General features: G+C 43.9%; 1 protein-coding gene across 1 annotated transcript in view; it reads right to left on the reverse strand.

Moving 5' to 3' along the window:
- Positions 1-21,787, reverse strand: part of SLC25A1 (solute carrier family 25 member 1) — a gene marked incomplete in the record, with an annotated part of 1,035,726 nt that overhangs the window by 37,993 nt on the left and 975,946 nt on the right. The window contains 1 exon segment of the mRNA XM_044085143.1: positions 20,718-20,791. Coding sequence (XP_043941078.1) covers positions 20,718-20,791 — 74 coding nt within the window.

Raw genomic sequence — 21,787 nt, forward strand, 5'->3', positions numbered from 1 at the left:
ATGCTTCCAATTCTTCCTTTAGTGTTTTTTGCTTCAGATGTCAAGACATTTTTTCATAATCTTCAATGATACTGAAAATAATTTTTCCTATTATATTTGTTAATGCACTTAAGTTAATTTCTATTTCTATTTTCATAGGATCATAGGAATTTACTAGGCTATTGGCCCCGAGGCCCTTATAACCCTAGCCAAGAGTTTAGCCCATGCATCAACAAATCAGCACCTGATGCCCCTGTCTAGCAGGGGCACGAGTGGAATCCCAGGGATGTATTTTCAATTTCCCATCCAGTTTTCTAGGTTGTGCTTAAAAAGGGGGTAAAGAGGTACTCTGCTTCATGTGGAGAGGGAGTCTATTCCATAGATGGGGGAGTCTCTGGGACACAAATCTGTCCCACCAAGTCCTATTGATGTCACAGACCAGGTTGAGGCTGCATGTGTGGGTTATTCGAGTGGAGCTTGACTTGCAGATATGCAACAGCCCCATCAAAGCGGGGTCCAAGATCACCTTGTATGCCAGACAGAGGTCACCTCTGAGGTGTCTGTATGAAACAGAGTAGAGGGGTAGGGTTTTTAGCTTGTGTATGGTAGACTTTTGAGGCCCTGGATTCACCTGGTGAGGAACCTCTGTGGTCATTCCAGTTGCTGCATATGCTTTGCAAGGTACATGCCAAATGGGGTGTTGTACTCAATAATGGGCCCTATAAGGGAAGAATACAGGGATGTTATGACCTCCTTGTCCCTGGATGAGATACCCTTACTTATGAGATGGGCCATGTAGAAAGCTTTCCGTACAACAGAAGTAACGTGGTGGTCAAAAGTCAGGTTGCTATCAATCTGGGTGTCCAAATCCCTTCATGACTGACTGCGTGCTTAGGACGCTGTTATTAATGTGATAATTTGTGGGGACATCACTCTCCCCAAAGGGGATGATGATGCATTTGTTTGTATTCAGCTTGAGGACACGTTTCTGGCACCAGTCATTTGTTTGGGTGAGACCCTCTTGGAGGACATCCACGTCACTAGGGGAATTGAGGACAGCTCCCAGCTTGCAGTCATCTGCAAACTTGGTCAGCCACAGATCACTGGTTTTGGCCTGCACCTCAGAAAAGTACATCCCAAATAACAGAGGCACCAAGAACGAACCCTGGGGTATGTCACTCAATATGGGTCTACTGCTTGAGGTGGCTTCCCCTATTTTGATTAGGTGAGTTCTGTCAGTAAGCCAGTTAGCTACCCATCTGGTAACATATGGATTGATGCCTAGTTGAGAGAGTTTATCTATTATGCCCCAGATGGGAATAGTGTCGAAGACTTTGGTCAGGTCAAGACAGGCAGTGTGCACTGTCTTCCCCTCATCTATGGCTTTGGTGATGTCTTAAAAAAGTCGACCAAATTTAACAGACATGACCTCCCCTTGACGAAGCCAAACTGTGTGGGATCAAATGTCTGGAGGCTGCCAATGCCCTTGTTAATGAGGTCCATGATCATCCATTCCATAGCCTTGCAGATCACGCAAGTTAGGCTAATGGGTCTATAATTTCCCTGATCGGTGGACGCTCCACCTTTGTGTAAAGGGATGACAGTGGTTGTCCTCCACTTGGCTGGGACAAAGCAGGTACTCAGGCTTTGGTTGAATAGGGCGCCTAATGGTGCTGCAAGTTCCCGCCTGAGTTCATGTAGGATGTAGCCTGGGATGTACCTTACCAGACACCTGGGATGTACCTTACCAGACACCTGCAGCAACTGGAAAGACCCCAAAAGTACCTCACCAAGAGGATCAAAGGGCTCAAACAGATGCCATATGCTGCCCGGTTAAAGAAACTCCAGCTCTACTCAGTGGCATACCGCCTGCTCAGAGGCGATCTGTGCCTGATGTATAAAGCCATGTCCAACCCAGAATTAATGGACATGCTGCACCTCAAAAAATCCAAATCCCATCGAGCTACGCGCTCGAGAGACTTGAACCTCAGCACTGAAATAAATAGGACATGCTGGAGGGACAGATTCATAACCCAGAGGCTCCCTTTACTCTGGAATAAAATCCCAGTCCAGGTTAGGCAGAGTCCCACATTGACTCTCTTCAAGAGGAATCTTGATGAGTGGATGGGAGATCGTAGGTTTACCCCGGCTATCACTTCTGTGTCACTGTTAGACAGAGGCACAGTATACTAACCTCAAAAAAAGGCATAGCAAAATTAATTTAAAATGGGTGGCGAAAGCCAAACACACTCTGGCTAGGCTTATAAATGCCCTAGGGCAGATAGCCTAGTATGAACCTATGAACCTATGTTATCAGGTCTCATGGAGGCTGTATTTTTTGCCTTTGAGACAGCAGTGATGACCTGATCCTTGGATATAAGGGGAAGGGGGCAGGTACTGGGAATGTCCTGATTTACTGATGGGGGGACAGGGGTGAAAGTTTTGCTGAATCTGTCAATTTTAGACTAATCAATGGTGGTCCTTAAACTTAAAAAACTATGGATTTGGAACAAGACAAGGATGCCCACTTTTACCTTATCTATTTACACAGTAACAATGGAACCCTTAGCTTACTTAATTAGCTCGCATTCACTAAACACCTTCAGGCTCTTAAATCTTCATAATGGTACTTTGAAATTCATGCAGACAATGTTTTAGATTCAGTTTCAAATTCCCCTGTTTGTGTATTTTCTCCAAGTTAAACAAACAGATTAACTTTTTGGTTTCCTCTCCAATCTTAAAATTAATGTAACCAAGTCATCTTTGCTAACTGTTCCCAAAAATAGACTGCCTCACTTATTTGATAGGATTTGGTTAACTAGGTTCATCAAATAACTGGAAACTGAAATACCTAGGTGGAACTGAGATTTTTCATTAGGGTTGATGCCTTTTTAAATGCCCCAAATTGAACATCTTTTATGGAAAGGGGTTTTGCAGGAGAAACTACTTGCAACCAGTGTAAAGAACTGGACTTCACTTTTTTGTCAAAACATAAGCACACTCTTGTAGAATTTGAGTTGTATTATACAACACAGAGATGTTAGATACAAACAAGTCTTTTATGCAATTAGTGGAAATTTAGGAAATGTGTTTTGCCATAAAATCTCAGGACATTTGTCATATGCCATGTTATTGCACGGGACACATTTATTTATTTAACATCTGTTTACCGGGCAAGTCCGACTGGGATACAGCTCATTTTCAGCGAAGGCCCAGGGAGCAACACTGCAGACGCATGTCTGTTTTGGAATATGGGAGGAAACCCATGCAAAGGCAGGGAGGACATGCAGACTCTGCACAGAAGGCACCCCAGATGAGAGGCAACAACACTAACCACTGCACCAATGTGCCTCCCATGACCACATCTGCCCAAATAGGAACTGCACAGCATAAAGAAGGCCAGGTGGTGGCATTGTTTCTAATATAACAGTGCTTTCTGTAAGATGATTAAAAGTACAAAACAGTCCTCATAATCGGTTCATTATCATAAATGATTCTTCCCAAACTGATTTATTCATTAGCAGTAACTCAGATCTTTCTTAATATTTATGACTTTAATAACTTATTTTGAAAATATAACAACTTATTTTAAAGAAGATGCAAGTACTAACAGCACCCATTAATAAAAGAGTTACGCACTTACTCTAACCTGACATCTGTGTTCTCCTACATCATCATTCATCATCATAGGGTCTGGGATCCTATATCGGATCCAAGCCGGCAACATACTACAGACGGATCCAAGGCTCCAGCTCCTCCCTCTCCCATGATGCCCTGCTGCCCTCTAACCCCCAACCAAGTTTGCTGTTGTGTTCCTAAAGACTACTCTTGCAACACTGGAAGGAAAACACTCCAACTTCCTCCATGATCCACAAGGTAGGGGGATGACAGGAGAGAAAAACGTGATGAATGGTGATGTAGGATAACACAGATGCCAAGTTATGGTAAGTACACAACTCTGATGTTAATCACGTCATCATTCATCACCATTGGATCAGAGTCCCCTGCTACCATTTATACTGGGAGGCCTCAAGGAAGGATATGCCAGAGCACTGTGGAGCCAAAGGAAGTCCCGCTCCTAGAAATCAAATCTACCTTGTAGTGATATATAAATGTGTAAGGATTAGAGCAAGTGGCAGCAGCACAAATGTCATCAATAGAAAGCCTGGCCAAAAAAGCTAAAGTAGCAGTCACAGACATCGTAGAATGAGCCTTGATTCTTTCTGGAACCTCAAGATGGCTATGGTCATAAACAGTGGAGAAGCAGCTAGAGATCCATTTAGAGACAGTGACCTTTGAAATCAAACGACCACGTCTATAGGGGGAAAAGGCCACAAAGAGCTGTTCAGACTTACAAAAACCTTTGGTCCTATGTAGACAGAAACATATTTGTCGGTGTACATCCAAGGTATGTAGAATGTACTCCCCTTTATTGGAATAATTGGGAAGAACTCTGATAGATGAATACATTGGTTCAGAGTAGATTCGGAAACAATACTGGGCAAGAAGGAGGGGTTCGTCCTAAGACAGACTCTGTCCTTGTGAAAATTCATGCAAGGGGGAGTAATGGTAAGAGCTTGCAGTTCTGAGACCCTCCTAGCTGAGGTAATAGCCACTAGGAAGGCCTTCTTCCAAGACAAGAATTTTGAGATCGCAGGAATTGGCAGGCTCAAAAGGACTCCTAGTCATTCAGTGTAAAACCAACATAAGGTCCCAAGGAGGCGAGGGATCCTTAATCAGTGGCCTAAGCAGGAAGACCTCTTTCATAAACGTTTTACAAAGCCTAGATGAGAAAAGTAAACTCTGTGTTCTAATGAAAGTTAGAAATCGCTGCCCAGCTGTAGCTTGATGACAGAGAAACTTGCTCCCGATTGGAAAAGGGAGAACAAAAACAAAAGTATATCTGAAACTGCAGCAGAAAAGGGAACCAGATTCCTGCTCTTGGCCCAGACAGAGAACCTTTTGCACTTCCTGCAATAAACCTTTCTAGTGGAAGGTTCCTAGAAGACTAGAATGATATGACGGGAGATGCTAGCCTGGCCTGTTTTAGAATCACTGGAACTGAAGAAACCATGCGGTTAGGAGGGTCTGAAGGTTTGGGAAAGGAAGCCCCGATGGATGGGAAATTGGGTCCTGATGGGGATCCCGTACCCATGGCGGATACTTCAGATGAGACCTGATGAAGGGAAATCACAGCTGATGAGGCCAAAAAGGGGCAATGAGGATAAGGGATGTTCTCAGCCGTTGCAATTTCTGCAAAACCTTAGGAAGTAAAGGAAGAGGAGGGATAGTCCTATAGAAGACCCTGAGGCCAGCACGGACTAGGGCATCCCTCGGTGACTCCCCCAGAGGGGGGGGGATCAGGGTGAAGTACCTGCTGCATTTGTGGTTGGCTGGGGAGGCAAACAGGTCACAGCAAGGCTGACCCCAATGGTCAAAAAATCTGCTTCACCACTGAAAGACTGAAGGACCACTTGTGAGGACTCCAGATTGATCTGCTGAGCCTGTCGGCCAACATGTTGGAGTCCCCAGATATATGCAATGCAAGAAGGACATCGCCCATTCCCACAACGAGTAAGATCATGTTCCCCCCGTTTGTTGACATACCAGACCACAGCCATGTTTGTCTGAATTGCTTGAGGGAGGCAGTCCTGGAAGGCTTGCAATGGCAGAAGAACTGCTCTCATCTCTAGGACGTTTATGTGTAACTTGGTCTCTACTGGAGACCACATGCCTTTATCGGTCTTCCCCTGAAAATGCCCCACCACAACAGGGAAGCATCCGTGGTCATTGTGGTCTTGGGCAGAGGGAGAGAACAGGGCATGCCTAGAGAGATCCTGAGACTGAAGACACCACAGGAGGTGACGTCTGCATACAGTTTTATGATCATGGACAGGGGATGAAACACAGCAGACCAGAACTGCTAAGGTCCAGTACAGCACTCACATGTAGTACCTGGCCAGAGGAAAGAGATGAATGACAGAAGCCATGGATCCGAGGGCTTGAAGAACCAAGTGAACTGTGGCATGTGACAGGTCTAAGACCTGTGTGACTTGTTCCTGGATCAAATTAACCCTGCATTGAGGTAACACTTCAATCTCTGAAACAGAGTCTAACAGAACTCCTATGAATTCCAGTTTTGTGGGGAGCAGATTGGATTTTGAAAGGTTGACAGCGATCCCCAACTGACAGAAGAGGGGAAGAACATAATGGATCGCTTGTAGCAGTCGATGCCTTGAAGGTGCTATGAGGAGCCGATTTTTGAGGTACAGAAAGACCTGAAAGCCCTGCAGCTGCAGGTGAGCCACTACCACTGCTATACATTTGGTAAACACCGGGGAGGCTGTGGTGAGACAGAAGGGTAGGGCTCCGAACTGGTAATGATTGGCCCTTAACTGGAAGTGAAGATGTCTCCAGGAATGCCCGTTTATCTTGATGTGATAGCAGGCGTCCTAGAGATCCACTGAGCACATCCAATTGTCCTTGCATAAGAGTGTCAGAATGGACTGAGCAGTGCCCATCCAGAACTTTGACTTCTTGACTGAAAGATTGAGCTTGCTGAGATCCAAAATAGGACATAGGTCCTCCGTCTTTTTTGGCACTAAAAAGAAGCAAGTACCAGATCCTCTTTGTCCTGCTGGGACCTCTTGCATGGCTCTTTTTAGAAATTGTTGTTGAACTTCAAAGGCCAACTCCCTCTGACTAGTTGGAATGTCGGGGAGGCAATGTCTGACTGGAGGGGGTTCTGAAAAGAGAATAAAATAGCCACTAGAAACAATATTTAACACCCACTGATCGGAACTGATATTTGTCCAGGCTAGTGGGTGTAGGGAAATGCAACCCCCAACTGCTTCCAGGGTGGGCAGAGCAGCTGGGCAACACTTCAGGAGCACTGCTCAGAGAAGGGTTCCCTAGAGCCCTGATTTTGCGGATCCCCCCACCTCAAGGGTGGCGTCAGCCATTGAAACCTTTACCCGTGCCTCTGGAAGAGGTGTCATCAGGAGTTTCCTGGAAGGGAAACTGACTTCCAGAACAACATCTTCCTAGTTCCCCACTGGGTCTTAGAGAAGGACTTCTGGGGAGCAGAAAGCTTGATCCCGACTGCAGACAAAGTCTTCCCTTCCTGCTCTCTGCACGTCAAACTGTCCTTTGCAGAAGGTCCAAAAAGTGTAGAACCATTGAAGGGGGCATTGGTAAAGGATGCCTTGAAGGGTTCCACATACCCGCATAAATGTAACCAGGCATGACGCCTGACAGCGATGCCGGTACCTGCTGCCCAAGAGGTAGCTTCTGCAGCATCGGAAATTAACCTCATTGAGGAATTTGTGGAGGAAGTCAAGAGTGGATAGCTTGGGAGACATCTTCTTGAGGTCCTCCGGCAACAACTCTGTAAGAAAAGTGGAAAGCTCTTGGACCAAATTCTTTTGGAGGCGGGTAAAATGTGCCAAGTAATTAATCGCTGTCAGCCCAAAAGTAGCGGAGGAGTACATACGCTTCCCAAAATGATCCATCGCCTTAGACTCCCTGTTTGGTGATAAACTGTGGAGCTCTGCTCTGCCAGGTCCTTCTTAGTGGTGGCGGTGACCACAATGGCATGGACTAGGATACTTTGCTCCAGAAAGAATGGTCTGCAGGAGGGCTAAGAAATTTGTCTGCTCTTTTTGGAGCTGGCTCCACAGTGTTGCCCTGCTGGCGATCAAATCTACTAACTCGTCAGCGGATGGGGGGGGGTGTTAGACACACCCAGGAAGTATAAGGGCCCATCCCAAATGCCTTCAGAAACACAGACTCCTCCGAAGACTGGGGTTGGGGAGACCATTCACCCTTTTGCTTCACGATTTCAAGGATGACTCCAAAGAAGACCCTGTCAGGTGGAGATCTGGGGGACACACAGGGGGAGTCCAAGTGCCTTCTCTTGCACCTTCTCTTACAACGCACCTCCTCCTCAGGGGCTCCAGGGAGAACCTGGAAGAGACAGGGCACCCTGAAGGGGAGGGAACCCCTGAAGGCTTGAACGGGGAAGGGCTGATCCAGAACAGGATGGGAGGCCTCACCAGCCAAAGCAGAAAAAGGCAGGGAGAGACTGGGAGGTGCGGTACATGAAACTCCAGCCCTGGAGATGCTTCTCTCTACCACCCGGAAAGCCGAGGGGCTGGAAGTAGCCCCATCTCCCACACCCAATGGAGAAGTCCCCCAGAGAAGAGGGACGAGCCGGGAAACAGCACCACGACCCTCGGATGATACCAGTCCAGAGCAATCAAAGGCCAAAGTGCCAATGGGAAGGGACCTGCCAAGAAAATGGTACCAGACCCCCCCCCACCTGGAGCCAGCATCAACCACTCCTGTATGCAGCAATCACTCTACTCTGAAGTTAGCCAGGGACCCTGATGGGGTTGAGAAAGGGGGGATGCTCAGCCATGCCAGAATCTAACTGCAAATGTGTCCAGATCCCTGGATTCCAAAGCCACCGGGGTTGGAAGAGGAGAATGAGAAACCAGGAGGGGCAATGTCTCCTTAGCTGAATGGGCAGGGGAAGCCAGAAACCCCAACTCTATTTGGGCCTTGAGGAAGCTCCTCATCATCCTGTCCATGTCTGAGGGTAAGAGGCGCCTCAAAGACCTAGAGGAGGAAAAGGAGTGGTAGACTTAGAGGGAGATCTCCCTCACCTGCTACGATGTTCCTGGGATAATGTCTCTGTGCCGAATGAAACACCTGTTTGGAGGTAGATGGAATAGTTACCTCCTCCAAAACTATAATCAGATCCGATGATCCAGTCAGACACGAGGCCCTAGCCAACACAGCGGACGGATCCAACGAACTGATCGTATCTGAGGTTGGCCTGACCTTGCTCAGATCAAGGGCCTCTGATCCAGAGAAGCCCTGGATCCAGGAGACAGCTCCATGGCTCTCTGCTCAAAAGACCTCGGATCAAAGACTGACTGTGCTGGGATCGGATCTGGACACCTAGGAGCAGATAGCAGTGGTTTCTTAGAAAAAGCCAGCTAAGAAGAAGTGGTCTTCCTCTTCGGATCTGAACAGGAAGTCTTTGAGGGGGAAATTAAGGGTCCTCCCTGAGCCAGACTTTTCAGCAAGAGTTTGTTGCAGCACTCCACCAAGGCCCTGGGGTTAAATGTGGCACAAATGCTGCATTCAGCATCCAGGTGCGGAGCACAAACAATATAAGTGCTCCTTGTGTGAGTCGGAACTGGGCATCTTCCGACCACACGAGAAGCATTTCCTAAAGCCTGAAGGCTTACCAGCTATAACTGAAAATAACTGAACTAGGGACACACCAAAAAATCCCTAACAGACGAGCCGTAATGGCCACAAGAAAAAAAAGGTGCCAAAAACAAACGCACACTAAACTAAGTTCACTTAACAATCCAACTAAGGGAAGGGAGGTGCTACAAGTAATACACTATAAATAACCAACCCTAAACTACACTAACAACTACCCTGCACTACAAGCAATTAGGACAAAACACTTATCTTTAGCCAGAGCCAAGGAATCGTGTCCGCACAGAAAACATGGCAAACAAGATCTGGGGGTTAGAGGGCAGCAGGGCATCAAGGGAGTGGGAGGAGCTAGAGGCTTGGATCTGTCTGTAGTATGTTGCTGGCTGGGATCTGATATCAGATCCCAGAACCTACGGTGATAAATGATGGCATGAATAATATCAGATCCTAGATTATCTTCTGATATCCTATTCAAAAGTAACATTTTTTATGCTATTTAATTTCCTAGCTTAAACCTTATAAAAATGTTCAGTCTAATATTTTTATTATGTCTGCTTAGAGCTTTTTGGACAATTCTTGCAATAGGCATATAGGTATTAAGAATATTATTGGAAATGCTGGTACTACCATTGATTCTAATCTATTTTATGAACAGTTGTTTATGTCTAAACAAATTATGAATAAATGCTTCTTTTACATATTATGTTCAAACTAAAATAAATGTAGTGCACGCAATGATACAATTATGCTCCAAATTTGTGAAAATAGAACTTTAACGGTACTTAACAGTGCTTCACAAGCTCCAGTCTCATTGCAGAGCAGAAAAAGAACACCAAACTTTAGTAGTAAGAAGGTAAAATAAGTTTAAAAGCTGTAGAATGTTTTTGGCTCCTGCACTTCTTTTTTTGTATAACAGCGCAAAGTAAACTTCAGCTTTTAAAACTACCAGAGGATCAAATACACTTTGGTTCTGGCTGCAGTCTGTGAGACAGTGTTAATATATTACAGCTTTCTTTCTTCTGTTTTGTAGTATACTGAGGCCACTAGAGCTCCATTTACAACAAAGACATTACCTGGCAGTATTAAACACGTTACAGCTTTCAAAGCTGTGAAACGATAGTCTTCTATGCACTCTATCTCTGGAACTGGCAGTACATTCAGCAGGTAATGCTTCACATATTTCAAATAATTATGACTATCTCTGATCACAGCCAAGTTGTTATATGTCCTTGAAATGGATGTCAAAATTAGCTTTGTTGAGGTGTTTTTTTGCAGCCATTTCTTACAGACACAACATCTTGATTATAATCACAGAGCTTATAATAATTCACATATTAACCATCTGTAATTATACCAAGTGACATTATCCAGAAAAATAGCATTTGATAATAAATTAAGGAAATTTAGGTTCACTATGGATGGCCATATACCAATTGCTAGAAGTCACATTAAAAGACTCAAAAAAGATTTTTGGTTACTTTCAATTATTTAAGAATAAATAAATGATTTACTTTGAGACCAAATATCTTACTGAGTTTAAGCATTCTGTTCTATTTTCAATTTCTAAGTAAGAAAGTGATGCGTGTGTAAAATATTCTTGGGAGTTGGTCTAATAACCCATCTATTACCACCCCAATAGTAGACAACTGTTGGAGGGTGATTAAGTATGAAGACTTTAAGAAATAGTATTGTCTTTCGGCTTTTCCCGGTTAGGGGTCGCCACAGCGGAACTCCGGTCTGCTTATGATTGGCAGTGGATTTTTACGGTGCCAAGTTGCCAGCTCAACCTTCAAAGAAGGCACACCCATTCACACATGCACCTACCTGCATGTCTTTATACGTCACTCGACCGCGAGGAGGACATGCAGACTCCACACAGAAGGTGCTCCAGCTGAGAATCAAACGGGAGAACCTCTTGCTGTGAGGCGACAACGCTAGCTGCTGCACCACTGTGGCCATGAAGACATTAAGAAATAACAGGACATTAATGCACATTCATCTTCCTACCATTTACAAACTGCTTAGAGATCAAAATTATCTTTTGCCAGAATCCTTTTGGCAAAAACCTAGGTATGTACTGGAAAAGGAAAGGTAAGTTCGCAAGATTTCAGGTAAGAAATTCTGTTAAATTTCCATTTTTCTTTTCTAATTTAAAATTATTCTCTTGGAAGACACTATATAAAACTAACTTCTGAGCAGCAAACACTGCATGGGAATGCCTAACAACTATTGGGGATGCGGTATTCATATGAAAAGTGACCATCTTCCCATTTTAGCCACATATCCCAAACTGATTTATTGAATAATGTTGGGGAATTGAAGTCCCTTTTTTTTTTTCAAATACATAAATAATTTTGGAGTCCATGAAAATTTGTGTGATCCCTCTTTTAGATTGTATGTCTACATCTTATGCCTTAGTATTTTATGTTTTAATGAATATTACAAAATGTATTACCATATACTAGTGGATTTTTTACCACCTTCTTTAGCCTTTTGGATTAAGTCAGGTTAAAGCTTACCGTACTCGAAAAATTATAGAAGTGCATTCTATAGTCAAGATTTAGGTTATCTATAGCTTTTCAACTGCTTAACAGTTGCGTAGCTAAATTTTGCTAATGTATGTACAGCCTTAAAGTTTATTATATGCTTACGTGTTGCTTTAATAATATAATGCCTGACCAGGGTTCTTTAGCCCTCCATTTTCCTCTCTTACCACTGCAATGTCCTTCCCTTTTCTTATTCTAAATGCTTAAATTAAAAAATTCTTTGGGAAAAAAGTACTCATAACTGGTGATCTCATACAGGAGTACTAATCTGGACTGTAGCAGAATATGTGAAATCTCCTTAGGAGTGACCGAACAGAAAAGGCTAGTCCTCCAACTCCTCCATCATCTCCAGTACTCCACAAACACAGGATCATCAGCTGAAGGACGCGAAGCAGCACCCATCACTAAGTCTTTTGAGACATCCTTATATTGTGGCTGTGGTTTTATGACTAATATAGGTGACACATTCCCCTAGATCACTGTAGCTGGGACCTGCAAAGATGAAACCTATCTTTTAGAAGAGTTTGCAAAGGAAAATGGCAACCAATTGGGAAGAGACCACAGGCCTGTTTTCAGGGAGAGGCAGCTCCATCTTCAATGAGAAAACCACACAGATGAACACACCTATGTAATCCGAGACTGAGGTTAAAGGAAGTGAGACTTGCCATTAAGGAGAGACACTATGGACTCATAATTCATAATCTGACATTGCTGGGCCAGATGAAGCTAGAGTCTACACTATTGTTCTACAGCAACCTCCCTTTCTATTAAATGGAAATAATGAGTGGGGTAAAACAGATAGCAGACATCAGTGGGGAAAATAACCAAATACTTTTTTTCATAAAAGTATGACTGAATCAGTGGCACTGGCTCCTGAAAAAGGGTGAGAGGCAGACATTAGATAACTCTACATTTAAAGGCAGACACTGGAAGACCGATGCTAGTAGGGCCTACATCAGTAGGACAGCCTCCATAAACGGATGCCTGATATCGGATATCAGCAGGATGGATTTCACAGAGATCCAAACCAGCATCAGTTTAGTATGGCCAGTGATTGGACAGTGGTGCTAGTGGACTAGGAACATTCTATGTACTGAACAATCTTCGCATAAAGACTGCTGGTCCTGTTATATCCTGTAGCCAAAGTATTAAGTATCAGATCCACTACTGAATAAAATGCAGCCTTTATTAAACTACTTCACATGCTGCATTCCAAAATGCTGGCCATTATAAATGCTTTTTGTTACCTTTCCTGATATGGTTGCCAGATTATCAAGTATGCACCCACCTGGTACCTTCCTGGACTCTCATCTCCATAAGACCACAGTTCCAATAATCACCAAAACACTTTTGTGACTGTTTCATAGAGTACCAGTAATCCTTCTGACCCCCGTTACATGTTCCCCTAAGCCATTTCACAATTAACCTTGTCACCACGAATCTCTCTCAACCATTGCCCACCTTCCCCTCTCATACGGGAACACTCCTAGACTCTTCTAGACAATGAAAGTGTATTCAGTGCACTCTTCTGTCCCATCTCTGTTCTTCATACTAACTCCCAAACTTAATCTCAGCTCACCTTTTTCGGCCTTCTCTTATTTATGTCAAACTTTATGCCTCTCTTCACTCCTGAAGCCAGGGCTACCCACACTCTTAAGGAAAGTAACATTTCAAGGTGCATTAATGTGGAATCGGAGCAATGCAGCAAAAAAAAAAAAAAGTACAGTTGTGTACCTACCATAAATGTAGATGTTCGAGTGTATTCACTGTTGCAGTCATTACTCTTGGGTTATCCGCCGGCAGGCAACCCACAGTCGGCCCGAGTTCCAAAGTCTTGGTCCGGCATCGGTTGCATTTGCCTCTTCCCTGACGTCAGTGCTCCAGGGGTATAAAAGATGCAACCGACGCCATTTTCTTCAGTTTTTCTTGCCCCAGATGCCAGGTGCCCCCAGATAGGAAGGCTGGAAAAATAAAATTATGCCATTTTGTATGCATAAACTAATGTAAACCTTTCCTTCATCTACAAGCAAATACACCACACAGGTTGTATAGAGTTGAGAAGAACAGAGAAGTCCAGGCAAAGTAAAGGGGGTTGGTGGGCGGGTAACCTGGACTGCAACAGTGAATACACTCAAACATCTACATTTATGGTAGGTACACAACTGTACTATGGTCATCGTGCTTCACTGTTGCAGTCATTACACTTGGGTTGAATCCCAAAGCTGAAGGTGGGCGGCTGGGTCTAGATTTGGAGAGGCTACCAGGCCCAGCAGGACTGCAGTGGCAAAGCCTGCTCTGGATTTAGAGTAGAAAGGCAAGTGGTAGTGCTTGGTGAAAGTGTGCACCGAGCTCCAGGTTGCAGCTTCTAAAATGTCTTTGGTTGGTACTCCTCTGAGAAAGGCTGCTGAAGTGGCTGTTGCTCTGGTAGAATGTGGTCTAATGACCTTAGGCACTGATTTGCCATGTTGTGCATAACAGAAGCGGATGCAGTGTCCTATCCATTCTGAAATTGTCTGCTTTGTGATAGGTTTTCCTTGTGATCCTGAAGCATAGGCTACAAACAGTTGCTCAGTTTTTCTAAAAGTTTTTGTTTTGTCCAGGTAGAATCGTAGCTGTCTGTGTATATCCAAAGCGTGCAGAAGTCTCTCCCCTTTATTCTGGGGATTTGGGAAGAAAGTTGGTAAATTAATGGTTTGGTTCAGGGTCACACTGGAAACTACTTTTGGCATGAATGTTGGGTTTGTCCTGAGAGAAACCCTGTCCTGGTGAAAAATGATGAAAGGTTCCACAGCCATTAATGCCTGTAACTCTGATACTCTTCTTGCTGAAGTTATTGCTAGGAGCAGAGCAGTTTTCCATGATAAGAATTTTATATCAGCTGTGCTTGCTGGTTCAAAAGGAGGCAGTGTGAGTTTTTCTAAAACAAAGTTGAGATCTCAAGTTGGCACTGGTGCTCTCCTTGGGGGTCTTATGTTTTTTGCCCTTCTGAAGTACTGTCTTAGTAGAGGATGTGAAAAAATAGGAAGTTCCGTATTGTAATGAGCTGAAATGGCAGAGGCATGGATTTAATTGATGAGAAGGATAGGCCTTTGTCTAGCATCTCAGTTAAGTATTGTAAAATCTGAGGTATATTTGGGGCAAGTGGGTCGAGCCCTTGTGCCTGGTTCCAAGCACAGAATCTTCCATTTTTCTGCATAAGATTTTCTAGTGCTGGGCCTCCTGGCTTCTAAAATGACATCCATAACAGCTTTAGAGAGAGGTGCAGTCTGAGTGGCTACATTATCTGCCATGCTGCCAGATTTAAGGTTCTGAGCTGACTGTGCAGAATCTGATTGTTTTGTTGAGTCAGAAGATGAGGAATTTGAGGTAAAGGCCAAGCTAGGCCCTGAGACAAGCTCTTTAGGATTGGGTACCAGTGCTGGCGTGGCCAGTCTGGGGCAATCAGGATCATTTTTGGCCTTTCTTGTCTGACTTTTAGGAGCACTTTGGTAAGAAGAGGCATAGGTGGGAAGGCATAGACTGTCAAAGCTTTCCAGCTGAATGATAGAGCATCCACTTTCCATGCTTGAGAGTGATAAGTTCTTGTGCAGAATTTCTGTAGTTGGCAATTGTGAGGGGAGGCAAAAAGATCTATGTCTGGGCATCCCCATTTCCTTGTTATCATGCTGAACAACCGTGGATTCAGTTTCCAGTGATGAGGGTCCATGAGATTTCTGCTTAGTTCGTCTGCCAGTGTATTTTTTTGTTCCTGGCAGGAATTGTGCCTGCGGATGTACCTGATAGGTTAGTGCTGTGTTCCACAAGGTCATGGCTTGCCTGCATAGGGGGTAGGAATGTGTTCCCCCTTGCTTGTTTATGTACCACATAACTGTGGTATTGTCAGTCTTTATTAGTAGTTGTCCTGGGTGACGTAGGTCCTTGAAAGCTGTCAGGGCACTCTGTACTGCTAGCATCTCTTTCTGATTGATGTGAAGATGCATTTGTTCCTTGGACCACGTGCCCCAAATACAATTTCCTGCCATATGTGCCCCCCAGGCATAATCCGATGCATCCATTGTTATTGTCGGTCTGGCTGTGGGTAAGGTGAAAGGCTGTCCCTTGTTGTGGTGACAATCCTGTGACCACCATCGAAACTCCTGCTGTAGGCAAGGAATTAAAGTTATGTTTGTCCCAAGGCTGTGACAATGTTGAGTCCAAACACTTTTTAGATACCATTGTAGTTTCCTCATATGCAGTCTTGCATATGGAATTAGTAGAATGCAAGACGCCATGAAGCCCAGGGCCTGCAGAATTTTTCTTGCAGGGAGCTGGGTCTTTGTTGCCATCAGTTGAAAGTATCGAGTCAGTTGTCTGTTTGTCTGGCGTGAGATAAGCCATCTGGGCAGTTGTATTTAAGCTTGCACCCAGGAATATTATCTCTTGAGGTGGCAGCAGTTTTGATTTCTTTTCGTTTACTGTGTACCCTAGGCAAATTAGTAATCTTTTTACAAACGCCAGATGCTTTAGTAGAACTTCCTTGCTCTCTGCTGGAATAAGGCAGTCATCCAAGTAGGGATATATTTGAATTCCTTTTTGTCTGCAACATGCAATTACTGGTGCCAGGCATTTTGTGAAGACCCTGGGTGCAGTAGATAAGCCTAAGGGCAGTGCAGAGAATTGGTAATGCATTCATTCTGCTATGAATCTGAGGTATCTTCTGCAAGTTTGTCTGATTGGGACATGCAGGTATGCCTCCTTGAGGTCCAAAATAACTAGCCAAGCCTTCTTGCCCAGCATGGGCAGAAGCTGCTAATTTTGGAACATCCAGGAAAGTATTTAGGAATGACAGGTCCAGTATTGGTCTCCAGGAATTGTCTTTTCTGGGTACTAAGAAATGTCTTGAGTAAAATCCTTGCCCCTGTTCTTGCTGTGGCACTCTTTGAATAGCTCCCATGTCCGTGAGAGCAGTAATTTGTTTTTGCGCCTCTGCCCATTGGTTTTGTGGCAGGTCTGGCATACCTCTTGATTTTGGAAGTGTGTGAAAGTGGAACCTGTAACCTTGAGAAACAATATTCAGTACCCATTTGTCTTGGGTGATTATGTGCCAATTCTTTGAGAAAAGTGCTAGCTTTCCCCCTAGGGGTGCTGTCAAAAGGAAAGTGCTTGGCATCTGTAGAGGGAAGTCATTGGGACTGTTTCCTATAAGGCTGTGATTTGTCTGCCCCTCCTTTGCAGGCTGAAGCATCCCATTGTTTAGGTTTGTAGGAGCCTTGGGGCTGAGATCTGCCTCTTGGGCGTCTGTATCTGCCTCTTTGTGGCCTGTCTGACACTGGAAAGGACCAATTTTTTGAAGGCCAGTTTCTGCTAAACCTAGGTGGTTGAACCTGTAAGAAATCCTTTACTTTCTGCATTGATTTTGCTTTATCCTCCATTTTCTTTAGCACCTCTTCTGCCTTAACACCAAACAAGGTATCATGCTGTAGTGGAGCATCCAATAATTTAACTTTTACATGGTCAGGTAAACTTTGTTCTTTCAACCAAGCATGCCTCCGAATCACAGAGCCTGTAACTGCGGCTCTACAAGAAGCCTCTAATGAATCAAAACCACATTGTAAAGTATGCTTTCCCACTTGTTCAGCTGCATGCAATAAATCCTGCATTTCCTTACTGTCAGGACTGTCCGAGATTGAAACCATTTTCTGCTTTAACAATGACATGAGATATTGTTGATATTTAAGCATGTGAAACTGGCAATTTAAAGCCCTTACAGCTAAAGTAGCAGAAGTGTAAACATTTTTCCCCCATCTGTCCAGAGCTCTGGAATCTCTATCTGAGGGGACAGGATTTTTAGCAGTGGAAGCTTTAACCCCCTTAGGAGCCTGAGAAAATGTTTCTGGATCTGCAGCAGGGTTTTTGTAAAGAAATTTATGAGAGTCGGGGACCCTGTAGTACCTGGCTGGCTGGACTGGTGCAGGGGGTAAAGAATCAGGAGTTAAACTGGATTCAGAAAAAAACATCATCAACAACATCCAGCACAGGAGGTATAGCCAGGGGCCTGTGCTGGGGCAATAAAAGGAAGTTTCTGAGCCTTTTCTTGGATTCTGAATAATCCTGGCTCTCCCAATGGAAATGCTCCCTCATGGTGTGCAGGGTTTCACCAAAAGAATAATCCTCAGGCGGAGAGATTGAAGGTATGGACTCTTCTGCATCAGAGTCCTCATAGGGAGGGAGAGAGTATACCTGGTCAGAAGAGGAATCAGAGGAAATGGAAACCTGGTCAGAGGAATCATAGTCAGTGTCTTGCCTAGGCCTTTTGTCAGGAGGGGGGATGGGAACCCCTAATTAAAGTAATAAGGACTTAGGCCATTTTAAGCATCTGTTTCTTTGGCATGGATGACTGTTCAGTAGAATGCTGTACTTGTTTCTTTGTCTTCAATGGTGTTTTTAACTTTGCCTTGGCTGCTGTAGTGGGCTTAATTGTAAGCTGTGAAGGTCTGAAAACACCCTCAGAAGCCGATGTTTGCTCAGCGGCTCCGGACCCATCTGAGGGAATAGTTTCCGTAGGTCCAATACCTTGAGTTTCACAGGCCTCGGTGTGTCCACATGGCTGTCATCTATGGCCTGTGGCTCTGAGGTAGCGGGTGTCAGGGGCTGCGAAAGCGCCTCACTCAGAACCGGCGACTGGCCTAGAAGAGACTTCGTCGTCGGTTTTGGACCTCGGATGCCTGTCCTTTTCTTTGTCTTTGCGTTTTTTTATATATTCCGGTCGTTGGTTGTTCCAACGGCATTATGTAATTAAACCTACTGCCAAAATAATGTAAAGCAAATTCAAACCGATGTTTAATAGTGCATTTGTTGAATCTAGCACAAAACCGACAGCTAGTAACGTCATGGTCAGGGCCTAGGCAAGGAATACAGTAAGAGTGAAAGTCCTTATGAGGTATTTGCTTCCCACAAGAAATACAATTATTAACTTTTTCTGACATCGGTCTGGAGCAAGAAAAAAGTTTCCCCAACGGGGTACTTAGCTTTATTGAAGACTTCGGTTCTGAAACTCAATTTCGAAAATCTCAGGAGTCGGCCGACCGGCACTTGCGAACTGCTTTTGCTTCGGGCACCGCGCGACAAGAAAGACTGAAGAAAATGGCGTCGGTTGCATCATTTATACCCCTGGTGCACTGATGTCAGGGAAGAGGCGACAGCATCCGACGCCGGACCAAGACTTTGAAACTCGGGCCGACTGCGGGTTGCCTAAAGGCGGATAACCCAAGTGTAATGACTGCAACAGTAAAGCACTATGAACGTCTGCTTGGGATTCAAACAATATTCTTCATGTAAACTTTTACCACTCCAACAGTACTCATTTTTATACCATGGCAGAAATGCTTCGTTACACTTAACTGTGTAATTTATATACATTGGTAGTCAGACTTGGATGAAGTACAGGCAGAGAACACAAGTTTCAGCCATTTACTATTAGTCTGAAGAAAAATTCAATCAATCACTTACAGTGCTTTGTTTGTTAAAAGCAGATTATTAAGCCACTGACTTTTTCAGGCTTTAACGTTTTCCTTCATTTTTTGTTTATTTCATGTGGTCGTCCCAGATTGAAAATGGATATGAATCACTGAAATGCTGTCCTGAGAAGAAACGGGCTACTTAAAAATGTAATTATGTTATCAAAGGACCTGTTCTACTCAAATAAAAGTTGATATTCCAAAAGAGCACCAAATTGAGATTATTTCAATCAAAACTAAAGTACAAAAAGCACAAACTGGAATGTACCACATTCCATTTCCCTGTTACCTAGGCAATCAGTGTGTACTGCATTCTGTGGTCATGTTTTCACAAAGTTTTTAATGTGAAAATAAATGGTATAAGCACTCCAGGGAGCTAGGTCTTGAACCCGAGCCTACCACTCCATACAGTATATGGATCAATGCCGATCTTAACGCACACTCACTCCACTCCTGCTGTGCGAGTAGGAAGAGAGTAACATGAGGACATGTTTTTGTGGGTAGAAGCTTTCTTGTCTCAGGTTCCATCCACTGGCAACAATGTAACTATTGTATTACTTCATTTGTGACCATGTTTCCCCAGGGACATTACACGTGAGAAATGGGTACAGGCAGAGTACACAACATCCATGGAACAAACTGAAATTGCTGTTGGCACCCTGTCTATTAAGTAAATATTTAATGAATAAATATTTTTCACTAAATACTGCAATTAGCAAAATTCTTTATGTCCATGGTTGTGCCATTTTTTAAGAGTGTGTGTGTGTGTGTGTGTGTGTGTGTGTGTGTGTGTGTACATGCGCACGAGAGGGGACATTTAAATGGGAAAAAAAAGGGGACTCCAAGGCACACTGGCTACTTAGAATTCACAAGCTGTAGACAAAACTCTGCTGTACTCAGTCAGTATGGATTTACTGTATTTGCCTACTTTTCATGAGGATGTCCACAAGATGATAAAATAGGTGGTGGGGGCCACTAATCACTCTAGTCAATACATTTTTAGTACAAATAGCCATACATGGTGGTAGCTATTCAGAACAGTGTTTGCTATCCTATCTCTTTCAAATTCACAAAAACGACCGTGACCAGCCTCACCAGGAAAAGCAAATAGCAGAGCTTCTTAGAAGAAGGGCGAACAAGCACACAGAATATGATCAGAGATACCTACTTTGCATTAAATGGCAGACAAGCACAGAGTACCATTGGAGGTACCAACTCTGTTATATACAGCAGCATCAGAAATACCCACTATAAGTTATGGAGCACCAGAAGATATGCCCACCCTCCGTCCTAATCCTCAGTATATCAAATTCCACTGTGTGCAAACAGGAAAACAAGAATTTTCTCCCCATACAAACTGACACAGACACACATACAGACACACCAGGCAGGTGCATCTAGACCTTAGAATCAAGGTACAGCCTGCACTTTGGATTAATATTCATGAGGTTCTACTTACGCAAGGGGTCCTTCATACTTCATGATTTTATATGCACAGTCCAAAGTGCTCTTGTACTTGGCAGCCTCAAGACCCTGCAAGAGAAACAGACAGATGATAAACATTTCCATATGCAAAAACAGAACACTAACCAGAAACCATACACAATGACACTAAAACAAAAAATGTACTCCTAACACTGACTGATCTCCACACCAGTGGCCAAATGACTGCAAACATGCCAAAAGCATATCAAATGTGAATTTATCAGTTATGCATCATATTGTTTCCATGCTCCCATAATATGGTTGTACAATCTTCAATGTTGACATGGAGGTACACAGGTGCGGCTAAATTTACAAACTTTACATTCCCACTAACAGAAAGGAGCCACATTTACACCTAAGAGAACTGTCATCACCCAATTAAGCTGCATCACCCCTCTGATTCAGATGTCTGATGAAGCAGCTGACATTTTTCAACATCTGCTTTATGCACTTTTTCATTCATACGGCCTGAGCAAGGCAGGTACGGGCAGCACAGTTTTGCAGCGGTAGACTCTGTCCCCTCACAGCAAGATGTTCTCCAGCTTGATTCTCGGACAAGGTGACTTCTGTGCGGAGTTTGCAGGCCCCCACCTGCATTCATGTGAATTTCCTCCCACATTCCAAAGACCTGCATCTGCAGCTTTTCTCCCCAGGCCTCTGATGAAAATAGGCTCTGTCCTAGTCGGACTTTCCCAGTCAACAAATGTTAAATAAAAAGACAAAATATCCTCTTGCAGTGTTGACAATCCATGCAATAAATCTAACTAAATGGCCTTTGACTACGGCCCTCTACTGGTGGTAAGGATGGGACCCCGTGAAATGTAAAAAAACATTTGAAGAAGTAGGGTTCCTAAAGATTTTTGCTAGAAACCTATTATTCTCCGCATCTTTACTCAAATCAACATCCAAATGGGAAATACGATCAGCCTTGAACTCTAAAGTGAAGTTTAAGAAGTTGGTAAATCCAGTAATGTGCTCCACAAAGGATGCTGCCAAATGAATGTCACCTTTCCAGACAATGAAGATATCATCCATGCTTGGGTG

Source organism: Protopterus annectens, chromosome 10.part0 (genome assembly GCF_019279795.1).
Source record: "Protopterus annectens isolate FY-2018-M chromosome 10.part0, PAN1.0, whole genome shotgun sequence".
Lineage (NCBI taxonomy): Eukaryota > Metazoa > Chordata > Ceratodontiformes > Protopteridae > Protopterus > Protopterus annectens.